A 20932-nucleotide genomic window follows, 5' to 3' on the forward strand; every position below is an offset into this window, starting at 1 on the left:
TTCCATCCCAGCCCAACCTTAATCCTCAATCTGAGGCAAGATCCAGCTCAATGGCTGCCACAGTTTTCAGATGGTGTACCCACTGTGGATAATAAAAAGTAACACTTTGTCACTATGGCCACTCTGTAGCCTCTTCAATAACTTCAGGTATATGTTAGAGTTGTCCTTCATTTTTTTCTTTTTCTTCCTTTTCTTCTGTTTGTATTTCTCCTTTCCCTTCTGTTTTTTCATTACTTCCTTTCTCATACTCTCCACTCATTCACCATGTACTCCCAGGGGTATATGTACCCCACTTTGAGAAAAACAAAGTATGCAAACAAGCCAGTATGACAAGCTGTAAGTTCTCACTCAGTAAAACAAGTGAAAGACAGAGATGAAAATGCTTTGATAACCTTCAGCAGTGATACTGCATGCAGGGTGCATCTACACGAGATGCTTTACTGTGCAGTAGAGCAGTTTACTATGCAGTAAGCATGCACCTCTGCATGTGCACTCGCTTACTGCACAGTAAACTGCTCTAATTGCGAACAATTTGCTACCTGCAAATGCAAGTAGCAAATTTACTTGTGATTAATTATTGTGCGTTAGCATTCCTATAGATGCCTGACTGGGAGCAAATCTTTCCTGGGTCGAGACTGTCCCCCTGCCCCAGCAGCAGGGAGCCCTAAGCCCCCTGCTCTGAGGTTGCAATCAGGGACTGGGGGATAGGAGATTCTTATCCCCTGAGTGTGAAATCTTGATTTAGTACCTCACATTGGAGGGCACTTTTACATATGCTCCGAGGGGGGCGGGGGGGTGCTGCTTTAATTAAATGTAGTACCTCTGAGAGGTGCTCTAATTAAAGCACCACTGCATCTCCTGTATCAGCATCCCTGAACTTAAAAGTGGCAATGGGGCACTTGAACTAAAGCTCATTCAACAAGCTTTAGTTCAAGTGCCCCCTCCACCATTTTTAAGTGAGGGGACGGTGGTACATGAGATGCAATAGGCTGCCGGAGCATGGCAATTGCCACACTCCAGCATGTCAGAGCAGCCTCTGCACTCGTGTATAGGCACCCAGAGGTACTAAATTTAATGCACATTAGGAAAAGTGCATCAGTGAATGTGTAGATGTGCCCACTGAGCAGATTTCTCTTGCAATCAAATGCATCAGGAAGATACAAAGCCCTAATGAATCACTCCCACTGTTTAACTTCCTGTGATGGTGTAACAGACATTGGTGGAGTAGGAAACCATCTTTTGAACATCTGTAGGGAAAAGCTGACAAGTGCATCCTCACCTACCCCGTGCAGGGAATCTTGTAGCCCATACTGGATTGTGTCCTATGATGTTTATCCTGCCTATCTCTCCTCCTGAAGCAAATGAATGGAGCTCTCTGAATCTCCCATGCTATGAACCCAAACCCCTCTCCTTCTCCCTCAATGAGGTCTTTAAAAAAAGTGAAATGAAGAATGTTTATACCACATTGTTGAAATGTTCCATTGCTTGACGTGCTGCAGTGAGAGTCCCTTTGATGTGCGAATGGTGTGATGGTTCATGATGTGCAGTTTTAAATTCAAATTGTGTATTTTGGGGTCATGTAAACAGAAAATGCCCATGTCTTGGTATACATTCCACATTTTGAAGCATTATAGCACAGACTGCTAGCAGCAGCCTGAAGAAGTGGTACAATCTTTCCCCACCCCTTATTCTTTTAATACCATTGTAATTGAGATTGAGATGCTGTTTGTGTCTTCTGTGACATAACACCAGCTGAGTCTTCCTATGCCTGACAAGGTGTGTTTGTGCCTGAAAGCTTGCAAAGAACTTTTTCCCAACTATTTAGTTGGCCTACTAAAAGATATCACATCTACCCAAAGAACCTTGCCTGCCTATGTGTCTTAAGGCAGTTCTAATAGGTCCCTCAATGCCTCATTTACTGTTGGGTTTAACTATGGAAGAAGGAGATGTGAAATTTGGAAATTGGGTGCCCTAGATAAAACAGCCACACATGGCATCAGAAAAGTTCTGAAAATTGTAGTGGTTGCATAACCAAGGAATGAATGACAGCTTATGGATCTAATGATGAGAATGCATTTAAGAAAAATGAAGCACAAAAATCTGCTGTGAATACTCCCTAATCCTTTGAAAGTGGCCACTCTAAGGCCCAAATGAGTACCCAATGGCAACCTCTGGAAAGTTTTCCCAAGCAAGAGCCTTGGAATTGGAAGATTTATAGTAGGTTCAGTTCCCAGCGCTACTACTTGATTGCTATAGGGAAAGTTATGTCTCGCATCCCTGTCTGAGTTTTCCAGCTGTGAAATGCAGCTAATAGCCACAGTTGTAGAGTGCTTTGCATTCCCTGGATTCCCTGAACTGAGACTCAGGAGCAAGACCTCATTAGATCAAATTCATCCTCTGTGCAGGCATGAGTGACTGGTGCCTCCTGAATCTGGGGGCGCACCCGGAGAAGCTGCTGACCCTGTCAGGGGACCAGCCCTACCGACAGCATCAATGCTGGCCGTTGAGGGGGAGACCAGCCCCATTGGGGGGGCATGCACACCCCCTACCAGTCGCCTATGTGTGCAGGTACCCTAACTTTGATATATTTATACCCATGATGAAGTAAGGCTGTTATGCTAATATTTTCACCCGAGATAATGCACATTTTAATTGTTTTTGCTTATAAGTTTCTTATACCTTAACTAATTTTCTTAAAGGGACATATGTCTTCATCCAGTTAGATCAATGGGACCAAGCCCTAAGAAACTTCTTAGAGGTTTTATTTGAAGAACAGTCCTATTCCAAGTTTGAGATTTTAAAAGATATTTATCTTTTGATCAGAAAGCGTCAAAATCAGCTAAAAAGTTTTTGTTTAGCCAAGCATACAGAATTCCTACATAAAAAGGATATACTATATTTACTCAAATACAAGACTCCCCCAATCAGCATGGAGAAAAAACCCTCTTCTTACATTCACATACACGGAAACCTCATTAAATACATTGGCTATTATTAAACTGCTTTCAAAAGCAGCATGTACTTAGCAATGAAAACCATTTATGAAGTTGATTAAATGCAGCCAACACTGAGCATGACTATAAACACAAGGCCTATATTAGGCAAATGTGCTAATGAGAACCATTTTTGGGGCCCTTAAAAAAACTGTTGTATGTTCACTCTGCAGGGAAGTGGCATGAGGCCTAGAGGTACTGCAATACCAGGCTGGCATTGAGAGCACCAGAGCCAGCCATGACACCCTCTCCTGCAGTGCCCCCCTGGAATATTACAACAAATATATACATTTTACATATATAGAATCTAATTATTGGGCAGTCAACTTATATTCAGAATCATCTTATATTCAAGTAAATATAGTATATCCTTTTAGGAAGTTCATTAATGCCTTAAGAATACTGGTATGTCTAGGAAGAGCACTGTTTTCAACCTAAACTACAGATTATTACAGCTACACTCAACTAAAATACTAAATGTATCTCAGCTAGCTAACAACTCATGTGGCAGGCCACCAGATGATCATATGGTCTGGAGAGCACCGGTAGATCATAAGCAAAGATTGCTTACATACTCTAGACATCATACAGGGAGGGTAAACTGCTTTAATTATCTTTCAAGCAGCAGTGCAGCAGCTCATGGCAAATGCCATCTTTCAGCTCCATTAGAATCTTCTTCTGACACCTAACGTGGAAAGCAACTAGAAACAAGAATACAAAAGATGGACTGGATTCTCACCTAGAGAAATTGGGAAAAGGTGCCTAACAACTCAAGGAGCAAAGTTTTGGAATGCTCTTCCTAACTGAGGAGTAGGAGCAAAGAACCTGAATCTCTTCAAATAGTCGAAGGTTCCTGTCTCTAGGCAGGCACGGTCTGGTAATCTCATGCTTCAGGGTTTCTGTTAGTTGTCTGCAGGGGTCAGAGAGAAAATGTTTTCCCCCATAAAGCTCTTTGCCTGGGTTCCTATTTTAAACTTCCTCTGAAGTCCTGGTCAGTGGTCACAGGTAGTGTTGGGTGTTTTCACTATGGTGCAGAGTTGCCTCCTGTCAGTATTTAGAAACCTACTGGGTACCTGGCTAGAGGGTCTTGCTCATCTTGCTTAGGGTCAAACTAATCTCTAGCTTGGAGTCAGGTAGGCATTTTTATCCAGGTCAGATTGGCAAGCTCTGTAGCATGAGTCATGGCCCTCTCCCTGGAATTTTCTAAGCATATATTAATTCCGGGCTGTCCAACAGGCCACTGTGCAGCCCACAAACAGTAAACTTGCAGCCTGCAGCTTCCTACTGCTTCAGAGGGGATCGCTGGGCTTCCTCCTTCAATTTCTGCATCCTGCCCCTGCCCCTGTCCCATTCCCCTGCCCCTGGTAGCAGATGGCTTGGGTGGCAAGAGGCCTAGGGCCCCCCCTGCCACTTAGAAGTTGGAGAGCCCTGTATTAACCTAGTAAGGTCTCTGCCACTGGAGTGGCAGAGCATTCATGCTGCCCTTGTCTCTCCGGCTCTTTACCTGTGGCATGTCATAGAAAGTGTCGGGTTTTGTTTTCATAAGGTGCCTATGGGCTTGTGGTGCATATGATATTTAGAATTCTTCAAGGAAGTGGTGTCTGTGAATGCAAAGCACTGGACTCAGTGGTTGGAAAGGCCCCTTCCAACGCTATTTTCCTATATTGATAGCATTAATCCAGTTTCACATGTCAGTAGATTTTAGTCCAGTGACAAATACCTGAGTTTTCTACGGATTCTATTTTATTTCTGGTTATGCCTAGAATTTTCTCTTCTCTGTACTTTTTGGCAGTACTATTGTACACATAATTTTGTAATTGCCCCCATTACAAAACATTTTGGAGCAATTTGCCCCAGAAGTACAAATGTTCAATGAATACCAGAGTAAAATGTATAGCCGGTGTTGCACTCATAATCAGTCAAGTTGAAGTAAAGATTTTAAAGGCCTTCTTCGTGGCTGTGTGAAGCCTGGAGAGAATCAGGATTAAACTGGATAGAGAAGAACATTTTAGTAGTGTTCTAGAGAGAAGAATGAAATCCTGGGGTTGGCCCAGCTGTACATGACCAGTAGAGGGCACTCGCAGCCCATTGGAAGCTGTTCATTTTCTCTTTGGAATAGGCTGTTCTGGAATACAAATCACTGTTGTTCAACATGACAAATCTGCAAGGTTTTTTGGACTACACGTTGTCCATTTCATCTCCTGGGTGCAGTTCCATTGCATTTAAGCTGCTAAGCAATGTGCCACTAATGCTAATGATATTTCGCTTGCAGCTTCTTTTGCAGGTTCACTAGAGGAAGAGGTGCTGGGTGCTGTCATTCTTGCTGGGCTACACTAGAAAGCAACAACAATGGTAAATTTAGGACCTGTATTTCAGTCCTTTGGCAATACTACTGAAGGCTTCTGTGTAAGCAGGTCTCTGTCACTTATTATTTTGTTGCCTAATCATATTCTGAGCAGGGTTGCAGGGTACAGGGGAAAGAATATGTGATTACTTTCTGCCTCCACAACTGGGGCCACTGGTGAAACTGCAGATTTGGTCCATTAAAGGTCTTGTTTTTTTCCTAGTGTAGAAACACTTTGTTCACCATGCTATTGCTCCATTTCAGGTGTTATCCTTTAACTTGTGGACCATTTCTTTCTCTCTCTCTCTCTTACCTACAGCATGTGTCTTTTCTAAACCATAAAGTGTTACGGTAATTCTTTTCTGAGTTTGCTGCTCTTTCAATCAGCTGTAAAATACCACCTCATTTGCCTTGCTTGAACTGTGTTGTCCACCCTCTTCCCACCCAAAACCACCCCCAAACCTGTTTCCTGCCCACCAGCTTCTTAAAACAGACTCAGAGCTATTCTAGATGCTCTCCCTCCCAATCTGTAACAATGCAGTTGCCTTTTGATTTGGAATTTGTAAGCACATTAGCCAATCTGTTGCCCCCTACCCACACTATATCCATAATCTCCCATGGTACGCATGCCATTACATACAATCTAATGATCAGAAACACAACAGATGTAGTTAGGCAGGCATATCTAGCAGTGTGTTAGTTAAAGGTCTGATGAAAAATGAAGTAAATCTGCCAGTTCACCATAAGAAATGCTGATCCCAGAAAATTAAAAGTTATACACCATGGCAAAAATGGCACGTGTCTGCCTGAGCTCATGGTCTCTGTGCCTGTGGGACTGAGAAGCAAATGCAATTGTTCTGCAATACTAGAGAACTGGGACTTGCATTGCATTTTTCTTCATCACTTGGTTGTCCTGAACATACCTGTTAATAGAATGAATAACTCTGTAGCACAGTATTAAAAGTCATCTGAATTCTTTTTGCATTTGCTAGAAACCAGGAAGCAACTTCTTTGTTTAACTCATTTGATCTGATTTATGCTTTTCAGTATTCAGGACCAGATCCACCAGTGCAATATGACTGTTTCATGTTGCACAGTTTTGGCCCTGTATGACTATTACAGTCCAGCATATTTCAGAGTAGCTTAAGCCTAGTCAAACACAGCATAGAAGGAACACCAGGAATAGTAGCACAGATAGGTCCTTGCAGCAGCACTGGAAAAGCACTATACTCAGCTGGGGTTATTTGACCCCAGCAGTCTTTCCTGCCCAGAGCAGGGGAGCTGGACCCAATGATCTCATGAGGTCCCTTCCAGCCCTAAACTTGGTTAATCTTTGCATTATGCCTTTTGATTTGCACTCTGCTTGTTGTCCACATCACAGGATCTGGCATTTAGCTCTTGATTTCATCACTTTCTTTGAGAGCCAGCAAACATTTTGGAGGGAGTTTATTAGGAATATTGGTGCTAGGGGTCACCTCCAGCTGAATAACCTCCCTTTGTGAAAATCAAAAAGCAAACAAACAAAAAAGGCAGGATCCAAGTTGGAGATGTTATTGTTAACAAATCATTTAATAAGCCTTGATTGCAAATTAAATCAGTATACCTAAAATTACAAGAGGGAAAGAAATAGCATTGATTGAGGTAGAAGGGGCAAAACATCCCAGCTTGCTTCCCTTTCATACTTACTTGAACAGAATTTGGCAGGCTTGCAAAATCACCTTCGTGAAAGCCCTGAGGATTGGCAACTAACCAATAACTGCAGTGGAAGCAACAAGGGTTTTTTATTGTTTATTTGTTATTGTTTTCCTTCTTCTGTTTTTGAAGGAAGCAAGCAAAAAAAAAAATGTACAAATGCCAATCAAGAAATACTGCAAAATAAAATGGACCCCCTTCAGCAGCTAAGGTATGGCACAGGACTGCAGTGAGGCTCTGGCAGTGTTTTCAAAGCCTTCAGAGGCGTCGGTTACAAACGTTTTGCAGCTCCTCTGCTGACCAAGGAGTGTTACCGAGCCACAGTCTTCCCTTTCCGTACAAAACTGTCAGGCACAAATGGGCAGAAGGATATTGGCTGCAAGGGACTCAGAAGCTCCTCCCAGAGACTGGATCCTGATATTTTTGGAGGATTTCTTTTAACTCAGTTACAAACCTTGGTGAAGGAAACAAGTTCCCACAGCACCATAGCAGAGGGAGAAAGCTCTGCTTCCAAGGGAGAGCCTAGCTCTCTTCTTCTTGCTCTTTTACCTTCCTCGAGCTACCTTGGATGTGTTTATTCATCTCACTTGTGGAGGAAAACTGCACGGTGTGGCTGTAAGCAATGCTGATACTCTGGATGTTGCTCTTCCTAGGAAAGCCGGGAGTGTAAAGGGATAGAGAGAGAAGACAATGAGGGAACAAACGATTCGATGAAACAACAAATCCTTAACATTATTATTGGGTTGGTTTTTTTCTGCCTGAGAATTGATGGTGCTTCTGGGCTCGGTGTTTTTTTGGAGGGGAGAAAAAGGCTGAATTCAGCGCAGAGCTCTCTCTCCAGCGGGCGAGTGGTACTGGATTGAACCTTCCCTTGCGGATGTAAAGTGGGAATTTGGAGGAAATTCTCCTGGTTATCACAAAAAAAACCCAACCAACCCCAAACCCCCAAACCGTCATGAATTCTGTGGCTGGGAATAAAGAGAGAATTGCAGTCACAACCCGCAGCAGGAAATACGGGGTAAGTTATCCATAAAAGAATGGCACGGATGCTTAAAATCCATCTGTGCTGAGGGCTTTCATACCCTCCCCCCGGTCCCCAAATACCCCCCCCCGTCCCCATGCTCCAGCTCCCTCTGCAAACTGACATGTAACAAATGATCCCGACGCCGTCACCTGATGGAGCCGCCTGTCCCCGGGCGCGGGGGGCTGCTGCCCGGCTCGTGCCCCGCTCCCGGCCGGGTCCTTCCCTGCCCCCTCCCCGCTCAACTCTGCCAGCCCCGGCCACGAGTCGCCCCGCAGCCCCCCTGCTGCCCCTGTGCGTGCCCGGGGGGGGGGCAGCGGTGTGTGTGCAAGTGTGTCTGGGGAGGTGCGTATGCGGGGGGGGGGGCTGCGTGTCTGAGGGGGGTGTGTCTAGGGGAGGGCTTGGGGGTGCATCTGGGAGGGGGTGCGGGTATCTGGGGGCCGTGTGAGGGGGTGTATGTCTGGAACGTGTCTGTGGGGGGGTGTTTGGGGGGGCTTCTGAGTGTGTGTGGGGTGTATGTCTAGGGGGGGTGTCTGTGGGGGGAAATGGGGGTATGTGGGGGGTGTTTGTGTATGTGTGTGTCGGGGGGGTGCCCGAGTGTGTATGAGGGTGTGTATGTCTAAGAAGGGGTATGGGATGTGTGTGTATGTATGTCTGGGGTGGTGTCAGTGTCTGTGTGTGTGTGTGGGGGGGGTGTCTGTGAGGTGTCCGAGTGTGTGTGTGTGTGGGGGGGGGTGTCCGTGTGTGGGGGTATGTTTGTGTATGTGTGTATCTGGGTGTGCGTGTGGGGGGGTGTCTGTCTAGGGAGGGGTGTGTGGGGAGTATGGGGTATGTGGGGGTTGTATCTGGGGGGTGTATGTTTGGGGGATGGGTGTGGGGGTGTGCATCTGTGTGTGTCTGCAGGGGTGTGTATCTGTTCGTGTATGTCTAGGGGGTGTCTGAGTGTGTGTGTGTGAGGGGTGTGTATGTCTAGGGGGGTGACTGTGTGTGGGGGATATGTCTGTATCTGGGTTGGGGGGGGTCCGAGTGTGTGTGTGTGTAGGTCTAGGGAGGGGTGTGGGGGGGGCACGGTGTGTGTATGTATCGGGGGGGCGGTGTCTGGGGGTGTTTGAGTATGTGTGTGGGGTGTGTGTGTGTCTAGGGGGTGTCTGGGGATGTGTGAGCGTGTGTGTATGTCTAAGTGTGTGCGTGTGTGCCTGGGGGAAGGGTGCCTGGAGTTGTGTGTGTGCCTGCGGGGGGGGTGGTGGTGTTGTGTCTGGGTGTCTGTGTCTGTGCCTGGGCGGGGGGTGCATGGAGTTGGGGGGGTGTGCCTGGGTGCCCGTGGTGCGGTGCGGGCGCTGACGGGGTGTCCCGCTCGCTCGCTCGCAGGTGGCGGAGGCGTGCTGCCCGGCGCGGCCGTGCTCGGCGGAGAGCTGGTACCGCCGCGCCTACGAGGAGTCCCGCGCGGGCGGGCGGCCGACCCCGGAGGGCGCGGGCTCGGCGCTGGGCTCGTCGGGCACCCCGTCGCCCGGCTCCGGCACCTCGTCGCCCGGCTCCTTCGCCGGCTCGCCCGGGCCCGCCTCGCCCGGCTCGGGCTCGGGCTCGGGCTGCAGCTCTGGCTCCGGCTCCGGGCCCGGCCTGGGCGGCGGCGGCGTGGGCACGGGCTCGCCCGGCTCCCTCGGCGGCTCGCCCGGCTTCGGCACCGGCTCGCCCGGCTCCGGCAGCGGTGGCGGCTCCTCGCCCGGCTCCGACCGCGGCGCCTGGTGCGATGCCTGCAGCGCCCGCCTGGCCGAGCTCAAGCGCCAGGCGCTACGCCTGCTGCTGCCCGCGCCCTGCGGCACCCAGGTAGGGGGGCGCCGCCGCGGGGGCGGGGCGGGGCGGGGGCAGGGGCAGGGGCTCCCCTGCGGGGGCCGGCCCGGGCTGCGGGAGGGCGAGAGCCGGCCCGGGCTTCCTGCTGGCTGCCTCTGCCGGCCAGGGATGGAGAATGAAACAGGGAGATCTGCCTCCTTGTGCGTGTATTTTAATTTCTGGTCACACATGGGATTTTCTCCTCTCTGTCTCCACTTTTGGCAGTACTGTTTTATACATGGGTTCACAAATGTCCAAGACTGCGAAACATTTTGGAGCAATTTGCCCCCAAATCATCCATGTCGGAGGAATACCTGAGCAAAAATGTACAGCTGGGGTTGAGCTTATAAGGGAGATATTAAAATACTATGTAATATAGAGGAGACATTAAAATACTGTGTGTGGGTTCCTCCATGTGTGTACGTGCGCACACACACACACACACACACACACACATACAAACTGTGTGTTTCCTTCATACATGTACACACACATTTATATATGGGAGATAGTAAAATACAGCTACACATACATATATGCATATATCTCTCTCCCTAATATATACATATATGTGTGTGTATACATATATACACACATATATCTTTAATATATATATATACACATACACACAATACAGATATCTGTCTTTCTATGTGTAGTTTCCTCATGTATCCCCATTCTGACAAAGCAAAAGAGGGTGCTGGAGAGAAAGGGAGATAGAAATGGGGACTGAAACAAGAGGTATATTACTACATGTCTGTCTTCTCTTGTGTGTGTGTATATCTGTGTATGTATATATAATCTTTGTGCATGGGAGTATGTATATGTAGTTCCCCCTGTCTCTATGTACAGACACGGAAGAAGATATATATACAAGGAAATGCAGCTGTAATGTTGTAGTTATTTTTGTATACACCTCTTTTCATTCCCTGTGTGGATTTCCCTTTGCCTCAAATACCCTCTTTTGCTTTGTCAGAATGGGAATCTCCCCTTTGGCTTTGTACATCTGGAAGGTTTCTAGGGATTCCACGAGTTTCCCCAAGCACCACCTCTGCCTTCCTCTGTTATTTCATTGTTGTTGATTTTGTTTTATGAATTCTTCTGTACCAGTTTTTATGGTTGGGGGAGAGACGTTGGGACAAAGCATTAATGTGTGAGGGGCCTTGGTCCCCCTTATAATCCTGCCCTGTTTGAAGGCCAGACTTTTAAAATGTTTGAAGCCCTTATGCATGCAAATATCTGAGCATGTTTCACATTTCCCTGTAATGCTTCTGTCTGCACCTGGGTGAGGTACAGAAATCCTGTTAGCCCCATTTTAAAGATGGGGAGCTGAGGCACTGAAGCACAGAGCAAACTGCCTAACCTGCAGCACAGGGACTGTGTGGCAGACCAAGAAGCTGCACCCTAGCCTCCAGTATTTCTGTCTACAGTTTCAACCACAAGGGCAACTGCTAAAGGGAAGATGTTCTGTTTTCAGAAATGTATTTTGTCATCTGTGTCATACTGAGAGTGGCTGGGCACAGAACATATTTGCGAATCTGGCTTGTATTTAAGCAGCCTAAACAAGATCTGAGTGCTTTTGAAAACTAAGCTGCTCAGCAGTTAAAAATGAGGTCTTGAGCCCTTTTGATTTGAACCCACCAGAAGCATCCTCTGAAATCAGTGGTATCCCCCCTCTCTACCCCCAACACACACACATACACAAACAGGTATTGTGTATGAAATTTAAAGTTAACACCCTAAAAGGGCGATCAGCAGCTTCTTGTGCTGATTGAGTGCTAACAGAATTGTAACCATTGGACTCCTCCATGGCAACCCTGCAAGTGTATTGTGAACAGGTCTAGAGCTCCCAGAATGTAACACAATGCAATTTTGTTTGCACTGTTGGGTCCAAGTACTATCAAATGATAATATTTACTCTTCCACTTCAAAGAGTTTTCATTAGTGGTTACGATAAAGAGGTATCATGAAAAAGAGCTGACTGCTGTGGAAGGGTCCCTGGGATTGTTGTTACATTGTACTTACCATTATTTATTTATATGCCTTTTGAAACAGTCACTGTGATCTGAACAAGAGACTAAAGGACTAGTTTTAATCTCATCCCATTAGTTGGTTTGTTTTATCTGACATATTCACAAGCAGGAAAAGAGAAATATATTTAAAGGGTTAAAATTGTTTAAATATGAATAAATGTTGCTGAATCCCAAGGAAGTTGTCCTTGGAATTAAATTTTGCACAGTTTCAGGTTACATGATTTGCAACAGCAATAACTTGTCATCTCTGGGATCTGTGTCCTTACAACTGTGATTAATGTGAGTTTGAGATAGGAGGGGGAGTGGCATATTTCTGCAATGGGAGCCAAGATAAGAAGGCAGGTTAGATTTGCACCTTATAGACTAACTAAATCAGAGGTGTCTATAGCATAATATTTCATGAGCCCAAGCTCACTTCATCAGCAGCTAATATAAAGATGGGTGAATAAAATATAAACTGGAAGGCTTTCTATCCTTTATGAAATGTCAGGTAATAAAGGATAGCTCTTATTATATAAGGTAAAAAATTGTTCAGCACTACTCTTGTAGAGATCTTTATTACCACATACTGCAGGCCAGAGTCATTACCTTGATTCCCAACTACATTAAATCACTGGCTTATATTAGTGGTTCTGTATCACTGTGTACTTAAAAAAGTCAAGCCATTGATGATGGTTTTATAGGGGTCTTATTCTGCAAGGCTCACACATGAGTAATCTCAGTTCCCCTGCCCTTTCCTCCTTACTCCCCTCTGTTTGATGTCCCCCCTGCCTTCTCTTTCACTTAGCTTACTAGTCTCCTCTTCCTTTTACTTGTAATATACATACATACATACATACATATGTATACACACACACATACATATATATATATACATATATATATATATATGATATATCTATCATATATATGTATATATATATGATGCTGCTTACAGAGCATTCCTCTCCAGTGTGTGTATACATATGGGTCTCTATTTCCCCCGCCTTTGTCTTTCTTGTCCATCTAGACCAGTGGTAGCCAGCCTTTTCAGCAGGTGTGGTGCAAGTCAAGCCCCAGCTCCCTCCGTGTGCTGCTCTGACCCTACCCGCCAGAGGCATACCTGATAGAGTTTACACCCTGGGGCACTGGAATGGAGGCAGGAGGCTCAAACTCCCAGCCTTGCAGTGGAGTGGGCAGGATGCTGACACAAGAGGAGGTGTTACCAAGAGCCAAGTTAACCCTTGCTTGTCCCCATAATTGCTGCAGGTTTATATGGCGAGCAAGGATCCAGGGCCTCTACTTCAACTGCAGCCGCAGGGCCAGAAGGGCTAACCTGGCTTGTAGCGGTGTCACCTCCTCTTGCTTCAGCAGTCTGCCCTATTTAGCTCCATGAGCTCCCCTGCCTCTATTGTTCTGCTTTTCTTCAGTGAATGCTTAGGGTTTGTGTGCCACACACAGTAGCACCTGTGCCACTTGTGGCCCCTGTACCATAAACTGGCCATTTTTTATTTAGACAGTACGCTTTCTAGGGCAAGCCCTGGATACCGTTTGCACAGTGGGCTTCCAGTCTTAGGATGGTCCTCAGGCACTAGCATAATAGAAATAATATGTGCAGTCCCATTGACTTGCTTGGGGTTGATTGTGTAAGTTAGTGGGTCTCAGAGGATGTGCCAAGGCACACTAGTGTACCACAGGAGTGATAGAAGTGTGCCATGACATCCTCCTGTGTGAGGAGATAAATGCTTTCTTCTCATCTCTACCACCTTGTTCTGCCCAGCTACTTCAGCCATGCCTGCAACTGCTCCTCTAGGAACTACCACAGCTGCTGCTGCCTGCCTTCACCTTCCCCACCCCCAAGGCAGCCCTAGTGCCAGTGCTGCCCTTACGTTTCCAGCAGTGTGCTCTACTGCAAGTGGGTAGGTGGTGGATGCACAGATGGATCCAGGCTTTGCAGCCCAGCTCATCCCCTCCACTTCTCCCACAACCTCAAGGCCTGCAGGAGAGGCTGCAGGGGTGATTGTCACTATGTGAGACTTTGTAGGAGCAGCCTCAGCAGTGGGGGGGCTGCCCTTGTCCCCTGAAGTACAAGACCAGGGGTCGGGAGGGGACAGACAATGGAAAGAGCAGAGTGAAGTCCTACTTCTACCACCTGTAAATTACACTAGCTAGATCAGTGTTTCTCAACTAGGGTTGCCTATTCTGTTTGAATCTATTCCAGGAGGTTTCATCACATGATGGATTACAGTGCATAGACTTTACGTCAGAAAGGCAAATGCACATTACTATTACATTTTAAAAACGCACTGGACTACTGTATAAATTGGATTCAACATTTAATATTTATTTTAAAGAATGCCCTATCATTGATCTCCCAGGTGACTTTTAGCAGTCTCCTGAAGATTTATGTCTAATTCCTGCAGACTCCAGGGTAATCCTGGAAGGTTGGCAACTCTATTCTCAACTATTTTAGCCTCAAGGCCTCTTCCTTATCCTCTCTCTCTCTCTCTCACACACACACATGCACACTTTTTGGGTGTAAGAGTGAAATGTGTCATCAGTTTTAATCCAAAAAAGTGTGCCCCAGGTATCAAAAGTTTCGGAAACACTGGTGTTAGCAGTCTTTTCAGTAAAACTTGCGGGATAAGGGTCATAAAGTGAGGTGTTAGTAACATTAAGGGTGCAGGTTAAATCCCTGGTTGGACAAGATGATCTCTTGAGGTCCCTTCCAGTCTTACTACTCTGAAAAGGTCTGGTGTATTACCCTTTTAGGGTCCTGCAAAGTACTGCACTCTCAAGGCTCTCACTGAAGCCAGGTGGTATAATTTTGCTCTTACTATCTTCAGTGGGAGCTTGGCCCTTGAATTCTGTGGAAGTAGGATCAGGCCAAAAACATGGTTCTCAATCCCCTTCAGAAGTACTCAGCACTTTGTGAATCAAGTTGGACATAGACTAGTACAGTAGTGTGGTTAACTGGTAATAATCCATCACAACTAAGATATAGGGAGAATTCTCAAATGGGGATCTAAAATGTATCCATAATCTTTTATGGGTCCAAGTGTCTTACAACACATTTTTGTTGCTGCTAAAAGCTGTCTAGCAATTTAATTAGCTTTATAACTATAGTCAGCAAAATACATTTTCCATGTATATTGTATTTAATATTCATATGTGACTTTGGATAGTTGATAATGCAGCAGTGAATGTAATTATCCAATAGCAGTTTTATTTTGGTGTATACATAATAGAGAATAATGGAATGTGCCATGATTTATCTGAATGTGTACGTACATAAATTCTTTCATACGGAGCAATCATAATTTAAATGTTTGCATATATCTATATAGCATAATATCACACAATTGCTGTGTAAGCAGACTGAGCTTTATATGTGAAGCTACGCAGTGAAGCATTTCATTTGGTACAGAAAAAGCATTACTTAACGTGGAACAAGGCTGCCTCTGACTAGTTCACTGTTAGTACTGAGGTGTGCCTTCCACTAGAATCAGTCTTTCTATATGTGCCAACAAAATGAAAAATTTATTCCTGTTTGTTTTTTTAGGCTGGGGGCTGCGTGTTGGTCTTTGTTCTGTGGCATGAAGATCATTAACAATTACAAAAGATCCACCTTGCTTTAACCATTGAAATGGCATACCACTGGAATATGTTAGAAAGTTTAGAGCCTTTATCTCCTTCTGCTACAGATATGAATAAATTATGTACATAAATTAGCTACCTGCATTTAGAGGTTAAGTACAGTAAGAATGAATTGTAACTCTGCCCTGAAGCACATAGATGTTGAAACTGATTACCATGTTTTATGGCATAGGTGGGCAAAATATGGCCCGCAGGCCAAATCCAGCCTACCAACTGACTGTATCCAGCCCACAAGTCGGTGGCCACAAAGTCATAGGATCCAGCCCATAGGGAGTTGGCAGTTCTGACTGCTGCATCATGCTGGGCAGGTGGGCACGTCCCGGCCCCATCTACAGCTTACACCAGCTCCTGCCCTGTGTGCTGGAAGCAGCCCTGAGACCATGCTGGCATCAGCTGTGGATGCTGCCTGCAGTTTCCTGCCAGGGACTGGGGTGACTGCCTGGGATGGCAGCTGATGCGCTGATGCAGCCTGCCCCCCCCAATCCCCAGGGGGAAGCTGCTGCCTATGTCTGCAACTGATGCCAGAGCCCACCCGGTGCTGCTTTTGGTGCATGGGGTGGAAGCTGGTGCAAGTTGCAGGGCCGTGCTGGAGATGAGGGATGGTTGGGGGCAGGAATTGGAGGCAGAGGGAGGCAGCCCTGCCCATGATGAGTGGCAGTGGCCAGTGCTGGGCTCCAGGCAAAAGCAGAACCTGGCAGTGGCATGCTCATCGCATCCACGGCTCTTTTGGCTGTGGCTGCCTGGATCACGTGCTGGGGCTGCCCTGCAGCTCATCCCTACTGCTGCCGCCCTGTACCACCTCCTGGCCAACCCAGGTCCACAGGGTGGCAGCAGTGGCAGTGAGGAGGAACCACAGGGCAGCCCTGGAAGGGCCACAGCCAGAAGGGACCCAAGCATATCTGGTGGGCCCGTAGGCAGCAAGCGTGCCTGCTGCTGGGTTCTGCTTTTGCCCCATGCCCAGCACTGGCCTCTGCTGCTCATCATGGGCAGGGCTACTTCTCTCTGTCTCCCTCTCCCCTCCTTTCTCTTCCCTGCTCACCCACCCTAACCATCCCACACCTCTAGCATGACCCCACAGCTTACATCAGCTCCTGCTCCACATGCTGGAAGCAGCGCTGGGCGGGTGCCAGAGGCTTGAAGTAGAAGGGTAGGCCAGAGGCTGAACCTACTGAAGCTGCTGCCCCAGACCCATCCCTGCCTGCCTGCAGCTCCATCCCAGGTAAGGAGGTTTGTTGAGCTGTTGCCAGGGTGTGAGGTACTGACCCAGCCCATGACAGCTCCCTAAAACTCCCTGTATGTATGGCCCATGGGCCCAAATAATTGCCCACCTCTGTTCTATGGTCATTGGTGCTACATAATTATACGTTGTGGTATGTTTTAAATATGCTAAGGTATTTTCACTTTAGGAACAGCATTTTTTAATATAGTAGGACATTTGTACCGGAATGGGAGCCATCTCAGAGATTAATAAGAATACTGATTGGCTTTTATTTTAATCTTTTTCTATCATAGTGCTTACATAAAACTGTTTTTGAATCTCTCATTTGGAATATGGACACTAGCCTCAACTTTTAATATAAGCACTTATAAGCCAAGCACAGACATTCAGGAGGTTAAATCGTGTTCAAAATGGCTGCCCGATTTAAATTTACCTCACTCCAGTGCCGACCTTACACTTACAGACCTGGCAATCAGTCTAAACCTGTAACTGTACAGAAGTTCCATGTACACAAACCAGTCTAAAATTGCAGAACCTGGATAAGATAAATAAGATAAACGTGGATCTATGTAATATCAGACTCATTCGATTTAGGTCAAAACAGTGATTGGAACTTCTGTCCACTTTCCCTGCACATTAGTCCCAGCCCTGGGGCTACTCTTTTTACTCCCCCCTTCCCCTGCACTGGTCTATTTTTTTGCTCCCCTGGCTCCTTGCTCCCCCACCGTAGCCCGAGTTCTTAACCCCCATCCCATAAGCTGCTCTGGGTGCAGATACTTTTATCAACATTCACCACTGCCGGAGCCAAGCAAGTTAAGTCTTGGTGGGGGGAGGGACAGGAGGGATGGGGGTTTAGCTTCTCTGGGGAAGACGTCACCCCACCTCACCTTACCCATGGGTCACATCTATTCCTCCATCCCACTCATGGGTCGTGCTTGCCCCCCCTACACCTTACAGGTTGTGCCTGCTCCCTTTACCCCACTCTCAGGTTGCAGCTTCTCTCCCTACCTGTCGTGGGTCATGCCTGCCCTCCCACCCCACTGGTAGGTCCTGCCTGCCCCCCACCCCACCCCACCCCACCCGTAGGTTGCGCCTCCTACCCCTCATGGGTTGTACCTGCCTCCCCCTCCCCCCGCCCCACCCGCAGGCCACACCTGCCCCCACATTCCCTGGTGGACCCCCAATCCTCTCCAGTCTGCTGGACCCCCAACTCCCCAGAAAGCCCCCGCATCCTGAATTACCTGATATTGGGCAGCCATTTTTAAACAATTTAACCTCCCCCTAATGCCCCAAATTTCTGTACTTAGCCATAGGGTTACACTAAATTTAATGGCAAGGCCTCCATTGACTTCAGTGGTGCTATATTATAGAGATGATGTATGTATAAAAAATCATTTGGTACATTAAAGGTTTTGCTGTATACATATATACTGAATTATACTGTCTATAAATGACGAGATGCATGTTCATAACAAGCATACAGTTTCAGGTTTTCCAGTGTTGGAGCCTCAGAACAATCCAGAGTGTGACTATGTGCTTTCAATGTATACAAATGGGAAATAATTTTTGTGCTTACTCTCTTTCTCTCTAAATTTTCCTGTGAAACACACATTAAGTACTGGAGATGGCCAAAACTGGTTAGTTTTCCAAACCATGATTTGTTAAATAATTTGTATGCTGGTACATTTAGCCGAATACTCCACAATTCTAGGTCTAGAAACTGGATAAATCGTGTGATCTTAGGTTAATTTCTGTTTTTATTAAAAAGCTCATATATATCTTGGGGTAACAAAATCATGTTTTTTGTTTACTACATGCTGTTGATTTAGCCTTTCCCATTGCAGATGTATTCAGTAGTCAAAGACTTGACTAATAACATTAATAATAAAATAACTCTGCAGTTCATAAAATGAAAAATAGATTCCTTTTAGCTTGTAGCTACTTTAGAAACATTCCCACTAGAGACAGGACAGTAATAAACCCTTTCTTAAAGCTTAGCAAGTGGCAGAATAATAGAATTTAATTTCTGTCCAGACCTTTAATTTGTGAACAAGCACGGCCAGTCTGTACGGTGACTTAATTTGCTATGCAAAAATCTCACGCACCTAATCATTTCATCCGAACTCATTGTAATACAGATAGGATTATTGCATTAGAAATGTGATTTTAAATGGCCTGGAGCAGTAATTTGTCAGCATTTGGAAGGATTAACTCCATTAAAGTTTAGGCAACATCAACCATTCTTTCCTATTGCATCACAGGTCACAGTACCAAACATTTAGTATAATTCATCTGCAATGCATTTTATAGTTGCATAGCTTCTGGCAGGTGGGGATGTCCTCCACATCCTTGTTTGTTTTGGGATTAGAACTGCTTTGAACAGTTGTATTAGACAAGACAGATGTTTTCACCTATACGGCGAATGCGTGTACATTTCCTGTTAAAAGCAGCTTGGGAGTATCACTTGTGCTACAGTCACAATTCACAATAAGAGACTCCTGCACCTGACATAATGCTATGACTATTTCCTCCAAACCGATATACGGTCAATTGGTCTTTAGGGAAAAGTGAAGATATTTATGTTGAGAAGATCCCTTCTAATGAAATTGTTAAATTCCTAGCTATGCTGTCTTCTCTGTGGGATGACAGAGGCCCTTCACTGTTGAGTGAATTGGAAATTAGGAGCAGGCCTATGTTTATGTTCTGTTGGTTGAGACTATTGTGTTTCATAGATTCATAGAGTTGGAAGGGACCACAGTGGGCCATCTAGTCTGACCCCCTGCCCCTGGCAGGCAAGAAAAGAAACACCAACCCTGGGGTCATGTGATCCCAGCCAGGTGCCTGTCCAGTCTCTTCTTGAAGACCCCTAAGGATGGGGCAAGCACAACCTCCCCTGGAAGCCCATTTCAGATTCTGGCAACCCTGACTGTGAAGAACTTTTTCCTAATGTCCAGCCTGAACCTTCTCTCTAGTAGCTTATGGCCATTGTTCCTTGTCGTTCCAGGGGGTGCCCTGGTGAACATATCGTCGCCTACTTCATGTTGATCTCCCCTTATGAATTTGTACGCCACCACAAGGTTCCCTCTCAACCTTCTCTTGGAGAGGCTGAAGAGGTTAAGATCCCTTAGCCTTTCCTCGCAAGGCCTTTCCTGCAGGACTGTAATCAGGCGAGTGGCTCTTCTTTGGACCCTCTCCATGTTGTCCACATCATGTTTGAATTGTGGTGTCCAGAACTGGACGCAGTACTCCAGCTGCGGTCTGACCAGTGCTGCATAGAGGGGGAGAATCACTTTCCTGGACCTGTTTGTGAAGCACCTACGGATGCACAACAAGGTGCGATTGGCTCTGCCGACTGCTTCATCACATTGACGACTCATGTTCATCCTGGACTGAACAGTGACTCCAAGATCTTTTTCTGCCTCAGTGGAGCCGAGAAGGTCGCCCCCCAGCCTGTAGGTATGATGGCAGTTCTTCCTCCCTAAATATAGCACCTTTCACTTGTCCTTATTGAATTGCATCCTGTTGCTCTCTGCCCACTTCCCCAGCCTGTCTAGGTTGGCCTGGATCTGGTTTCTCCTCTCCAGGGTGTTAGTTGCACCCCATAATTTTGTGTTGTCCGTGAATTTGGACAGGGTGCTTCCCACCCCCTCATCCAGATCACTGATGAATATGTTGAACAGCACCTGCACCAGAACTGAGCCCTGAGGGACTCCACTGCCCACATCTTTCCAGGTTGACACTGACCCATCCACTACCACCCTCTGAGTGCAAGCCTTGAGCCAATTTGCTACCCAGTCTACTGTGTAATCATCCAAGGCAAATCCCCTCAGTTTATTTATAAGGATGGTATGGGATACCTTGCCAAAGGCCTTCTTGAAGTCCAGATAGATAACATCCACCTCAGCTCCTGCATCTAAACAATTGGTGGCCTTGCTGTAAAAGGAAACTAGGTTAGTCAGGCAGGACCTCCCTGCTAAAAACCCTAGTGTTTCCCTCCTAGAAAAAGAAAGTCTAACCTCAGATGACTGAAATCTTCATCTTAAGCAAATCTTTGTGAGGGAGAAGGGGCAGCAACATTTTGACCAACCTCAATTTTTTTACACATGTAAGCCTTGCTCTGGTTGTGCAATGGGTTTGTAGACTGATTATTTAAAAAGTCTATGATCA

At 46.3% G+C, this 20932-nt stretch overlaps 1 protein-coding gene and 1 long non-coding RNA gene across 2 annotated transcripts in view; one reads left to right on the forward strand and one right to left on the reverse strand.

Moving 5' to 3' along the window:
* Positions 1-6887: 6887 nt before the first annotated feature.
* LOC109286420 (uncharacterized) lies at positions 6888-9421 on the reverse strand. Its single transcript, XR_002094436.2, has 2 exons — positions 8175-9421; positions 6888-7678 (listed from the first exon to the last, which is right to left on the reverse strand). It is a non-coding gene; the product is annotated as an uncharacterized LOC109286420 (long non-coding RNA).
* The window catches only part of KIF26B (kinesin family member 26B), a 498361-nt gene continuing 485102 nt past the window's right edge, over positions 7674-20932 (forward strand). Inside the window, exons 1-2 of the mRNA XM_059716126.1 lie at positions 7674-8047; positions 9419-9874. Of these exons, the coding sequence (XP_059572109.1) occupies positions 7985-8047; positions 9419-9874 (519 nt within the window). The 5' untranslated portion in view covers positions 7674-7984. The remainder of the gene's footprint in view (positions 8048-9418; positions 9875-20932) is intronic.

This window comes from Alligator mississippiensis, chromosome 1 (genome assembly GCF_030867095.1).
Source record: "Alligator mississippiensis isolate rAllMis1 chromosome 1, rAllMis1, whole genome shotgun sequence".
NCBI lineage: Eukaryota > Metazoa > Chordata > Crocodylia > Alligatoridae > Alligator > Alligator mississippiensis.